General features: G+C 36.6%; 1 protein-coding gene across 3 annotated transcripts in view; it reads left to right on the top strand.

The window, feature by feature from the left end:
- PKIA (cAMP-dependent protein kinase inhibitor alpha) overlaps positions 1 to 12,986 on the top strand; it is a 43,967-nt gene extending 30,981 nt beyond the window's left edge. For 2 of the 3 annotated variants that reach the window (XM_055705617.1, XM_055705616.1), the window contains exons 2-3: positions 5,195 to 5,372; positions 10,455 to 12,986. In XM_055705617.1, coding sequence (XP_055561592.1) covers positions 5,222 to 5,372; positions 10,455 to 10,534 — 231 coding nt within the window. In that variant the 5' untranslated portion in view covers positions 5,195 to 5,221 and the 3' untranslated portion in view covers positions 10,535 to 12,986. The remainder of the gene's footprint in view (positions 1 to 5,194; positions 5,373 to 10,454) is intronic. The other variant, XM_055705615.1, reaches the window with a different exon arrangement.
- The last annotated feature ends 851 nt before the right edge of the window (positions 12,987 to 13,837 follow it).

Genomic DNA, 13,837 nt, shown 5'->3' with positions numbered 1-13,837 from the left:
TTCTCACTAATTTCCATTAAGATCTTACTGGTACTAGGGGTACTACATATACTGTGTTCACAGTAAAAATATATTAACTGTCAGAAGGTGCCCTGTTCTACATAATTATTTTATAGAGCTGGTCACTTCAAAACATCAGACAGACAAAAGTACATAAGGGATTTTCAAAGTGCAGATTGAAATACTGTTCAACTTGCTAGCTGGCATGAACATTTATATTTCCTTTAATTGGCTTTCAAGAGTTAACGCTATTTTTTTGCTCATCTGTGTCTGTGCAAAAGCAATACTGTTGAATAGCACAACAGACATATTCTCCTGTGGAAGAATACATTGTAAAAATGATTCCTCTGTTTCTGCTTTCAACATAGCAGACCATGCATAAGGTGGGAATTTTAGGTACAGGTTGCTGTGGAATAGAGCAATCTCCTCACTGGAAAGAGCCCTCCCTCTAAGCTAAGCCTAGATTTGGAACTGAAATTTATTTTAACAGCATAATTATACACCTTCTCTAAAATAGACATGCTATTAAATGGCAAGTTCTCTTTTTTTTTTCTTCCTCTTTTGTTCCCTTATGAAAGCTGAATATAGATAATTATATTTAAATAATGTGCTGATCGTGATACAACATTTAGCAGCCAAAGCCTGGGAGAGTTTTATTTGAAAATCCCTTGTTCAATGTCACCATTAAGCACATATGGAGAAAAAGGGGGAGTAAACATTGAAGGATCATGCCTCTTAGTTTTACACTGCAGGTCTGCCAAGAAAATGGCAGCTCTCCTGTACTAGCCAGCAACATATGCCAAATCCCATAGACCAGTCATGCATCAAGTGCCCATTCTTATTCTGTCTTCCTTTTAAAATTGTAATAAATTCCAATTAGTGAAAGTACTTTAAATGTGTTTGGGCTTCTTTTAGGTAGCTAGACCCTTAAATAAGGTAAATGCAATAACCCTAGGTACCTTTAGCCCCTAAACTATGTGTAGACACTGATTTTTAATTCATGCTGGTATGCCACATAATTTCTGTACTTTCACTTCCAAACTCCTAAGAATTATGGCACTGTGTAACGCTTGGTTTCACTGAATGACTATGGAACGCTGTCTAATTGGGATTTTATTTGTGAAGCCATCACTAACTTTTTAGGTTTTTTGAAGAGTTCTTTCAATAAAACAGAAGTACGTAGAAGGAAAACAGAGAAATTTGACAGTTACCTTCAGGAACTTGGGGGATAGGATTTTTTATATACATCATGGAAATGGAAAATTTAACACAGAAATTGGATTGTGGAGACCAAGGAGTATTCCAGGAATTCTGATTCTTTTTGTACGTATTACATTATACTGTTCTTGTCATCCTTATTTTCTCTTGTATTCTCTGGGTACTAATTTACTCCTTATGATGCTTACCTGTAAAACTTATTCAGTTGCATTAGATACAGAAGTAGGCCTTTTGTAGGTGTAGCAGTATATGTTATCCAGAATATTCATTAATAATACAGATATCTTGTTAGACTCGATAAAATCCAAGATAGCAACTGTGCCTACCAACCTTCCTCATCCGTGCTTTCAACAAATTTTCAGCACAACTTTCTTTGGGAAGAAGGAGTTGGGAGGGGGAAGAGACAGGAATATAAGATACCCACATTTCTAGAGGTTTCATGAAACTTTAGAAGCTGAGGAAAGGAAAGGTGCCGTATGAGAATCCCCAGGGCTGTATTGCAAACTCTAACCCATTATCAGGCAGAGTGACTCTACATGGGGGGAAAAGACAAAGCACAGCTGGGGGAGACTTCAGATGGGATAGTATCTTACCAGTTACCAAGGAATCCAATCCTGCAACAGCAGGTTTCATTAGTTCTTATGGTCACAGAACTTCTTTCTTGAGTTTGCTGATTAAGTTGGCAGAAGCAGTAAGGTTTGCAGCTGCCTTATTTCAGTTTAATACCATGTAGCAGAGTACTGGTTTTGCAATTAAAAAGAAGAAAAATAAATTAGTAGAACTAGAGGGACTGCAACCACAGCCTTGAATGCAGGAATATCCTTTGATGCAATTAGTTAAGAAATTCAAATTCTCTTTCACAGAATTATTAGCAAATTCCACTCCTTCCACAGAGACTGAAGGAAAAAAGGTTTTTTGGAGTGAATGGTAATTTCTTAATGACTGGTTCAGTGAATAAGTACAGACTGCTGGGCACTGAGCCATTCATTGGAAGGGGAGCTCTCGGGTGATGTCAGTGGAGTTCCATATTTATGTAGTAATGTCTCAAGATAATGCCAATACAAAACAGAATGGTGTTTGATATTTAGGAGAAGACGCAGAGAGGAAAACTTGGAAGTGTTAATAAATGGATGTTTGGTAACATTCTTTTTTGATCAAAAAGTTGTTAGTAATGCCATATTGAGCCTATAGAAAATGAACATTTAAAGTTCAACACAAACTCACATTCCTGTGGCTTTATAGGTTGTTTCATAGCTAAAATTAAATAAGCTTGAGAATTTCCCCTGGTGCTGTCCGTGTTTTGTGGAATGTTTCAAGAACAATATAATGTTACAGAGGAGTATTCTGTGGAGTGCAGTTTGTACAGTCCAGGAAATTGCTCATGGAGTACAACATTGCTCATTTTGCCAGTCTTGCAGCCCTGTAGCAGTTCCACCTTGGTGATAGTCTTCTCTGCTTATTCTGTTCCTGATGCACTGATATATAGCTTCCAAAGTAGCAAAAGAATATTTTTTTTTCTCCGTGGTGTTTTTTCTATGCTAAGATGAAATTAATGTCTCTGTAGGAGTGATAGCTATAATGACTTTGGAGTGGTGCTACACTAATGAAAAAATCCAAGCCTGTACATTGATGACTTTCAGGTTTTGCACTTCCTTTTCTACAGGCCCATTGCAATAACAGGCATGAACAAATTTAACTCATTGAAGTTTCACTTAAAATCTTTTTTCTTCTGATCTTGCTGTGAACAGATCAGATAAGAAAACAGCACAAGTTTCCAGACTTACCTTATAACATGTGTGTGTGTGTGTGTGTGTATATATACACACACCTTATAACTGTCCTCATTGTTACCTTTGCAAGTTATGCGTCATTACTATATGGTTGATACACTTGGCCTTGTGATGTCTGCACCTTGGGCAAAGAACAAATGGTTGACTTCTCATTTGCTTCAGTAGTCTTGCAGCGTTTCAACAAGAGGGCAGGCATTTCATGGGAAGAAGTGCACGTGCTCTTATGTAACATTTGTTAATTGAGAGGCAATGTACCATTTCATGTGTCAGGCAGGCTTTCTGACCTCTTTCCATTCCCTAGGTGTTTTTTGTTAGGTTCTGTGGGTTGTTTTTTGGGTTATGTTTTGGTTGGGTGTTTTTTTTATTTTGGGTGTATTTTTGGGGTGGGTTGTTTGTTTGTTGTTGTTTTTTTGAAGTAGTTTCCTGTTTCATAGTGGTTGTTCATAGGAGTCAAATTATCCTGTCATCTATTCAGCATTTGGCATGGACACCGCAGTTTGATAGTAGTGAACTTACCTTAAGTTAGTCATTCTTGTAATGATACTTGATATAGTTATATTTAGACTAAATAAAATATGGTGTAGAACCCTTTTCTTGGCTTCTCAGATATATTATACAAACACCCTCATATAGCTGACTGAAGATGGGAAGGTGAGGACTAGAATGAAAATGGACAGGATTTCTGAAGTTATTCAGAACTGAGGGTGGGGAAGGGTTAGCTGTTGTCTAACCGAGTATGTATCTACTTTTAAAATAAAAAGTGTTTATTAAAGGTGTGGTGGTTTTATTTTTATTTAAAGAGAGAAAGCTGAATCTCTTGCTGCTTTTAAGTGTTTGTGATGACTTCAGCAGTTTCCTCGGTGTCCAGCAACTGCAGTAGGAACTGATTAAAAGATGTGTACGCTATACAAATGTGAAGGTTCAGCTACTTTAGCAATGATAGCTAAAGCTTCTCACTGGATGCTGCTGTGCAATGTCACCCTTATGGCCACGTCCTCTCTTTGCAGTGTGCAAACCCACAGAAATATTGCTTAGAAAAATGAAAGAATGGAAGCAGCATACAACAGGGGGGTGCTGGCTTTGTTTAGTGGTTCCCTAGTGCTGCTTTTTGTTGTAGTACTGCCCTAGCAGAAAGCTTCCCAGATTCCCCTACTACATCCAAATGTAAAAACATAAGGGAAGCTGCATTGGAAGGATGGTAGCCTAGCTTTCTGCAGGAAATCTTAGATGAGTACAAATAGAACTACAATAAAAGCAGTGAGATCAGCAGGAGAAAGTGTGCCCTGCCCCCCACCCTGCCCTGTTTACAGTTCTATAAATTAAGAAAAAGAAAACAAAATCCAAATGAGGTAAGATCTATAGCAGATACAGCAGATCTTCAGCAGGGATCTTTCCCTTACTGAGGTCAAAATAGGAGTTTCCTTGTATCATTGGCAGATCTTACATTAATGTATTTTATCACGTTCTTCCATCATAGCATGAGAAATATTTTTTTTCTAATGAAAAAAAAATTCTGAGTTTATATCTAGCTTACCAAGCACTGCTTTTCTAAACTCTGCATTACAGTTTAGCCGTTCTGCTTGCTGTGTTTAGCATGTCACTCATTTCAGTGACTATGGTAATGCATTTGCTTTGGTGCAACAGCCATACCAAAATAAATTAGTTGAGTCTGAAGAGGGCTATATACAATACCAAAACTAATCATACTAACAGAAACATAGCTGTGCCTGTGTATGAGCACGGTGCTCTGCATGCAAAGCATTATCAATTTGTACTTTCTTACTCCTTATGCTGTGGTTTTTGTGCAGAACTTTGTTCCACCCCCTACCTACCTCCTACTTCCTAGCTAATATTAAAAGCAGAGATGGCTCTATAAAGAAATTATGTTGCTGAGGTCATTGCTTTTATGAAGTACTCACTAGTGCTTTATGAAGTATGAAAAATGAAGTTGTTTAAAATACTGTTGAATACAGATTGCATAAAATCCATATACCTTTTTTTACTCTCTACTCTGTTTCTTCTCTACTTTCTCCAAATTTTGAGACTGAGGCATCTTTTGCTGCTTACTGCTATCTACTCCACAAGAACTTTTTATTTATATTCCTGTTCTATAATGTCATCTGTTTTTCTAGTGGTCTAAGTGTTGTTGTTGGTTTTGTTTTTTTCTCTCCCCCCACCCCATCCAGGTACTGCTATGTGGATATTTGTTAGCAATGACTGATGTGGAATCTACATATGCAGACTTTATTGCTTCAGGAAGAACAGGTAGAAGAAATGCGTTACATGACATACTTGTGTCCTCTCCGGGTGGGAACTCTAGTGAACTAGCCTTAAAGTTATCAGAGCTTGATATAAACAAAGCAGGTGAGTATGTTTTGGTCTTTTATTATACTTATTTAAAATTAAAAGTATAGTACACAAAACATGGTTATATGCACACATTATTCCCTTGTCCCTCAACAACAATAATACTTTTTCTGATCAGCAGGGGCTGCCTGCAATAAGCAGCCCAGACTTCATAAATGGCAAGGGTGGTTATTTGCAAGTAGAACATACATACTACTGAAAAAAGAAAAGTCATTCTGCAGTGAGTGCCTAGTGGCAGGATCTATATCAGGATAAATTTTATGGAAAATCAAGTATAAGGAAGAAAATAAGGAAGTTTTTATTAAAATCCAGCTCTTTGTAATATCCTCTTATGGAAGCTCTGGTTTGAAGCCTGTAGGAGAAGCCATGTGTCTGCTTGAAAGCTTATTGTGGAGATGAATTTTGTTTTCAGCTGCCACAGGACAAAGCAATAGCAATTAACTGTTGTTTGTTTTACTTGGATCTTTTTTTCTGGGCAGATTGTCTCTTTCCCCTTTCTGCTGATACTTTGTCCTTCTTTTGAGGTGACTAGCACTAATGCAATCATAAATCTTACTTCATCTCTAATATTACTAAAATTTTAGCTAGTTGTGCACCTTCAGTTGAGAGGAAGGAAGGACATTGTATGATAAAGAGCCGTACGTTAAATAAAAACAGTAATATGACTATGTAATTATTTTCATGTTATGTGGGTGGGGATTTAATAAATGGATGTTAGAGATATTTGAAAGCCCTTTTCAGATCTTAGGAAAGAGGTCTTATGCTTATTTTAATAATAGCAGAAGAAAACAAATGCAGCAAAGAGCAAACTTTGTGCCCTGATTGTCCACAGATTTTTCTCAGAAACGAGTTCTGAGAGGCAGTCTCATCACTGGACAATTGGATGGGAGCAGTGTGATGTTTGGGTGGTTGTAGTGCTGTTTGGAGGGGATGATTCTTTTTTTGGCTTTCAAACTAATGTACATCCTAAGCCTTTCCTTCTGCAGTTGCCAGTTTGGGGCCTATAGCTTCTAGATGTGTGCAGTTCTAGCTGTGCAGGATCTTAATTTTTTTTTCTATTTAAAAATAAAAGCTTTATTAGTATGTGTGTAGATGTGTCTATTTTAATGTGGATATACATGTAAAATGTTGCAAAAATATAAAGTAGGTGGCATTTGAAATGCATAATGCCAGCCTTCCTTCTTGCTTTAATTTTCTTCAGTCTCAGATTTACACTTATCAAAATTATCTTTGATCTTGTCCATTTAGAAGATATAAACAATCCCTATTTTTAAGTTAAGCTGTGGTGTGACTGTAAGCCAGAACTGTTATCTTTTGTAAGCTATAAAAAGAATGTGACTTTGTGCTTGTGATATATGTTGGTATACATTTTATATGTGCAGTTAGTTCTGCAGCAATGAGAATAGTTTAAATTATCGTTAGCCTAGTTTTTAATACATAATTCAGGAGTTTTACTTGGTTTTTCTTGAAGACCTCTTTTGCAGCTTGGTAGATTAATCATTGCAGAAAAATGTACAGAGTTGCTTACCTTAGGTAGTAGATACATAAAAATGCCTGCATAGTTCGTCAGGAGATTATGCAGTTTGAATTAGATATACTGAAAATATATTTAAATTTTGTATTATTAGTACACCTAGGTGCCAGATAAAAGCCTCCAAACCACAACTACTGGAAAACGCATTGTGTTATCATTCATTTATTAGTGTTGGTGTATTATCCTGTCACATCTTTCCAAACCAAAGAGAGGCTAAAAAATATTTTGCATTCCAAATTCCAGTTGAGAATATACTAGTGCTTGTGGGATGCATATATGCATCACACCTGATGGGATTAAGAGGAGAACACATGTTTGGAGTTTATATGGTATTTCTTGCAAGGTGCATGTCAAATAATTTATGCTAAGTACTACATAATTATACAAATATGACATCACATTTCAATTATTTTTTTTTCCTCCTCGTTACAGCTATATGCATTTTCTTGCAAAAGTACAAATACATTTGCTTTCAACTGCTTGGTGTAATGACACAGTGAGATAATGCAGATTAAAAAAAAGTTTTTTATAAAACGTGTAAATTAAGCTACCCAAGCATATTTAGTATTTTGATTTTGAAAATCTGCAGATACATTTCCTGTAAAGAACAGGAACAGCTTGGAACAGCACTAGGCAGTGAGACCTTGTTCAAAGACCATATATTTTCTGTCATGCACTATTTGATACCTGAAGTGAGTGCTGGTTAATCCCCTCGTTGATGAGCCAAAGACAGATAATCAAGAGTTTACTGCAATGTTATGTATAATAAGTATAATTACTGTATAACACTCTCCCGTAAAAATAACTGCTCAGAGTTTTTGTTTTTGGGTTGGTTTTTTTGTCCATAATAAACTAATAACTTGCTAATATCTATGGAATGGATATATTCACCAAACTTGAAAATACAGGTTCCAAGTACTCTGTGGCAACTCATTTTATCTAAATTTAGTAAAAGCAACACTGTGTACATCAGATAAGTAGAAAACTTCAACAGAAATTGTAAGACAAGAAAGCAAAAGAAAGATTTTTAGTACAAAAACCCGCAGGTGTATCACCTGCTCAACCTTCTCAAGGTAACCAATGCAATTCCAAGAAACTTTATATTCAGATCATCTTTCAGGTGATTGTAGCTAAATAAAGTAGTAAGGAAAAAGGATGATGAAGAACGAGGACCAGTCTCCTCTGCAAGTCTAGTTTCTAAAACAAAATGCTGCTTTCCTAGGTGTCTGTAGATACGCCACAGATTCAGTGCTGAGTGGAAAGGAGACTTCTCTGTCAAAGTTGTAACGGTCCAACCATCTACAAAAACCTGGGGATAGGAGAATCATGGAAGTCATACAGAACTGGAATGAAAGACTGATTATAGAAATTTTTGATTAAAAGTTATTTTAATTCATAGAAATGTTTTAGGTGTAAGTATTGGGAACAGTGATAGACAACAGTCAGTGATGTTACAGGAAGAATAATGAGAATAAAAGATGCATGTTAGCAGAACATGTAACTGTTGCTACCTTACCAACTCACACAACTGTATGCTATGTAAGAATCACAGCTCTTAAGAGCTTTTAGCCATCATGTTTTGAAAGAAGAATAGTTCTTGAGTGTGCGTAGGCAATTTTAGGAGTCTCAGAGCTTAGAAGAAAAGTTATTTCCGTAAACATATTTTAAGGCCTTTGGTAGGAAAGCTCTGCCAGCAGAAAGACAAAGTCTGTAGTAACAAGACAGGGTGTTATAGATTAAATGGGTTTAGGCTGGCGAGTTTTTTTCAGTGAGTTGAGAATTCTTTTAAGAAGTAGTATTAGAACTTCAGTGTGCTTTCTCTGAATCTTTGTGTGCTGTATTTAACATTTAAGTAGTGAAATGTTTGGGCTTCATGTCCAGGGTGATTTTTCTTTTAAACGCAAATACCTTGCAAGGTTTTTCTCATCAGTTCTGTCCTTTTTTTGTCTCTCTCTTTGTTTGTTTGTTTGTTTGTTTGGTAAGAATTATTTCAGGAAAACTTGACTTGCCCTGGTAGTATGAGGGGATATTAAAGACTTTCTAGTAGTCAGAATAAATGGAGTGCAGAGCAGGCAAAAAAGGAATAAAAAAAATCAGATTCTACTCATGTGGATTTTTGCAGCATCAGAACAAATGTAGGAGGCTTTGAGGAAAGCGTTTGGATGACTTGGGGCTTCTGTTCAATAGGAAATAACTGCATGTAGATCCATCCTGATAGCATCCTTCATAATGTGGGAGATAAAACTGAGAAATAAAGAGTTTTCTGAGAAAGTGCCTTGCAAAACAAATTTTTATTTATTCTTCAACCCATAATGAACAGAACAAACCTCACTGTTTAGTATGTTAATCAACCTTTCGTACAAATTTTATCAGGTTGAATTTGGTAATTACCAATACCCTCGGAGGCATTTTGCTGCCTAAATACTCAGTGCTTGCACAAAACACAGCTATCACGTCTGAGCTTTTTGCAGTATTCATTGCAATGCAAAGAACTTTTTTTCATTAGCAATGTGCCATTTCTTCTAGATAGAGAAGAGAAGGTGTTTATGGTGCTTATTTCTATAAACAGAAATAAAGCTGCAGATGTATGGTGTCATCTGAAATGGGGGAACAATAAATATCTGTATTGAGAACCCTTTATTCTTAACATCTGTAGATTAAAGTTAAGAGGCACTCCATCTGCTTAGACCTTTACAACTTAGTACATGGAATTTTCTTTTCTTTACTGTGTCAAGCCACAAGTTCAATACAAGTTACTCAGAAGGCTTGCAAGTTACAAGAAGCAACTCTATGTTTTAACATTATTCCTTACCTAACGTTATTGCTTATTATGTACCTATAGCTAATTAGTCAGTGTTCAGGGACTTCTGTCTTCCTTGCCCTTAGCTTCCAGCTTCTGAACCTGTTAGCTCTGTAATCGTTAGGTGAAGTACAATACTTTGCATATAGGTACTAACAGACCATTGTCAGTGAGCTTCTTGGCCTTCTTTAAACAGGCTTTATGAGTTGTTTACTCAGTGTGCCACTGCAACATGTTTTCTATTCCTCTGATGGTTCTGTGGTTTGCAGTGAGACAGCTGGACTTAATACCATGGGGCATGGTACTGAAAATGGATGTACAGAACAAACACAGCTTTAACAAACTATTGCTTTTATTGGAGTTGCACCTCTTTATAGTAAACTCTGTTCAGGCTTGGTGTAATGAGCTTTTTTTTCTTATATTGTCATAGTGAATAAATTGTAAAAAATACTGTACCATTTTTGTTAAATTCTTAAATTTTAATTTAAGAATTAACTTTTATCTTAACTTTTGTTAAATACTTAAAATGATAGTGAAGATTGCATCTAGGAATTTGTTTTTGAAGATGTCTTTTGAGATGCCAGGTCTGGCTAACAGTAGTAAAAGTTTTCATATTTAATGTAAGATTTCAGTTTCAGTTTCTTTTTACTTTGTTTTTGAGACTGGTAGATGAACAGTTGGGATTCTGGGAGTAAAACCTCTTTGTTTTAGGGTACATCACTCATCGTTTTCTTGTATGTTATAGAAGGAGAAGGAGATGCACAACGAAATCCAAGTGAGCAAACTGGGGAGGCCCAAGGGGAGGCAGCAAAGCAAGAAAGCTGACATCCGACTTTGACCGACTGAAGCAGCTGCTGGATGTTTTCAGACTACGAGAGCATGCTGGAACAAATCTGTTTCCATGAGCAGGCTGGTGGAAAAGAAAGTGCATGTGTCTTCACTGCTGGAACTCACTCAACACAATGCTAAAAATGGGGGTACAAGCTGTGGCAGAAGACAGAATTTTCTCTACCTCTGTCATTAGCAATGGTTGAACATGTATTGATTTTTTTGGGATAGTGTCATCAGATGGATCCCTTCGTAATGACTACTTGATGGGAACACTTCTAGAAAGTAGAACAGGTAAATCTTGTAGCAAATGGCCTTTGAATTGTCAGAGGATCTAATTGTGTATCTTAAGCAAAGGCTTGTGTGATCCTCAGAGTTTAGAATTCTGTGGCCAAAGTGTTCACCCATTAAAAGAACTGTAAAGAAAGCACTGTTTTTAGAACTTTGCGTCTGTTTTACAGCTCTGTTATTTACAGTGTTTTTTGTATTGTACAACTTAAATGCTCCACACTGCCCCTTCTCAACTGCTTATGAAGAATATTTCTGTTACTGTGAATTTTTCTACCACACGTTTTGAAAGGGCTGGTTTTTTGCATAATGTGGTGATGTGCACATGATGGATTTAAAACGTCAACTGCTAAATTGATTATGCCTAAACCTAAATGACTCAGCAACACTCTAATTTGTTACTAGATGAGCCTTCAAAACGATTTGTTAATGTGAATATTTCAGCGTGTTTTGTGTCCTTGGTACAGTTTTGCCACTTGCCTGTAGTTAGTTGCATATCAGAGACTCAAATTGAATCTTTTATGTTACTCTTCCCCATTTTTCTAATTTTGCTCCCAATTTCTTAATCTTTCTCCAAGATATTTTTTAAAAATGTTAGTCCAAGTATTTTATTGTTATGGTAGTTTTAAGAATACATTTATAACCTTATATGGGTTAAAATTCAAACAAATTCCATGGTGCTAGAGATTTTCCTGGTTCACATTGTTAAAGATGGGCCTTGTTTACACACGGGAAAACAACTGGCATAAGTTATTGCCAGTTATGTGTTCTGGAATGAGTTTGAGATTGCAGGATAGTCCAACTAGTGGATCATGGACTGGATCCAGCCAGGGGGCCTATTTTTTCTATTCCTTGCCTTTGCCTCAGTTGATCAGGCTGTTGACTGCACGTAGCCAGTAGCTTGTTACAGATGCACCAGGTACATCCAAGTGCTAGAAGCTGCTACAGCAGCCTTTTGGCTAGGAGGTGGAAAGGGAAGTGAGACTTGGCATCTAGCACCCAAAAGACTGAATTTTTCCTATTTCAACTATTTCAAAATGACCGTGCAAACTGAACCTTCATCAAAATACCAGGATAGCTTGTCCATCCAGGAGATTACTTAAAATATCTACAAGTTAATAAGCTATTCTGCAGTAGCTATGCTGATTGATTTCCTTGCCCCAATAGACAAGGCCACACGTAAGGCGGAACACTGCAAAACGGGGCAGCCACATCTCTGTGTGACTAAGGTGAGTAAAGAGAGTGACTGACTAGTAAACCATGGCAATCACATAAATACCAATCACAAAGTCAGAATATTTGTTTTCTTTTATTAACAGGAGGTGATGCCACTTTATATATAGTATATATATTATATATATTTTTGTGTTGTTGTTGGTTTCAAATGTTATGCACTTTTTAATGTTTGTAAACTTTTATTAATGAATAGTGTGATTGCTTCCTGAATATATTAATCATCAGTTAACAAAACATCTTTGTGGCTGCAGCTGTTTGTTTCTACCATATGTACCATAGTACTTGTCACCTGAAATTCTTTTGTGAGATGTGTGGAGAAAAAACCCCAAACACTTCTGATCAGTATTATGAGCTCATTTATTAGTGTTAATAAAAAACAAGCCAGCAGTATGCTTGTGGCTCATTAGTGTAATATTAGCCCTCACCTTTTATTGTTTGGAAGCTGAATGCCTCGCTGTCTTATTAGCTGTCAAATGCCCTATCTTCTTGGTAACAGTAGTCCGTTTGCTTTGAAAATACTGTTACCCTTAAACTAATTATTTATTCATTTGTTTCACTTTGTGTTCCTTTCAAAGTTAACACATTATTATTGATCTTTTTTTAATTATTCCCCTGGCCCCGCTCTTGCTCTTGCATCAGGTCTTCAAGCTGAACTGATTGCCCATTTGTCATGGACTAGTTACTGTCAATCTGGCGTAAACAGCAGAAGGAAATAAGATTCTAAGGCTTTTTGTAGTCTTACTATATTGATGATCCATGAAACATCAGTAAAAAGTTGTGGGAAAAGGCAATGGTGGAATAAGTAATTACAGTACATTAATATGTTGGTTTTCCTTGTTTTCCTTCAGTGCTTTTCTTTATTTCAATATTTTCCTTCTTAATTCTTCTGTGTTGTGAAATAAAATTCATTTCAGCCTTTCCTCTCTATTTTGTACCCGTTTCTTCTATTCCTCCTCCTCTTTTCTTTTGATTTAAAGGAATTATGAAGGCCTCTACTGGTTTATTGAAACACATCTCTCTGTGATTAAAAAATAGTACTGTTAATTATAGTAGAGTAAAAGGCTGTTTATGTTCCTCATCCCCCCAGAAGTGGGAGTGCTTGCTTTATCACTTGAATTTTGCTTTCTATCTTTATTTGGGATATTTCTGTAGCATCTGTAGCTAGGTGTGGTTAGTCTGTGCCAAATCACAGCACTGTATCTTGAGCACTGTTATTACCCAAGCAATTACAAAAAAGCTAGTTCAATTACACCTTCATGTCTGTGTAATTGCATCATGTAAGAGGGACACTGATGCCAAAGTTGGACTTTGACTGGGTTATTTTTCATTTGCTAGTTACATTTTTCAGTAAGCCTGCCACTGGCGTGTGTTCCAGTATTTTATTTACATTTTGTTGTCATGATAGGTAAAATATTTAAGTGTTTGTTTAATCCAGGATTATCTTAGAAAGAGCTTTCCAAAAGCTATATAAATTCAATAAAGTTAGGTCTGGACTATCAGCTCAAGGTTTGGCTTTATGGGCGGGGGGGGGGGGGGGGGGGGGGGGCGGGGAAGGGGGGTAGTGGTGGCATTTTGTCTCTCTTACTTTTTAGTTGTATGCTTTCAGTGCTTCCTTCAGCCTGCCAGTCCTGTCACTTCAAAAAATAGTCCCTTTACTTACGTTCTTGTCGCCCATAATAAAGTCTGTGACTGTGTTCGCAAGCATTGGACTTGCAGGGTTTAGATTCTCCATCCACTTGAAACACAAAGAATTAGAACTAGAATTGAACAGATATA

Source organism: Falco cherrug, chromosome 3 (genome assembly GCF_023634085.1).
Source record: "Falco cherrug isolate bFalChe1 chromosome 3, bFalChe1.pri, whole genome shotgun sequence".
Lineage (NCBI taxonomy): Eukaryota > Metazoa > Chordata > Aves > Falconiformes > Falconidae > Falco > Falco cherrug.
The sequence above is the reverse complement of the archived record's forward strand: the minus strand, read 5'-3'. Positions and strand labels throughout refer to the sequence as shown.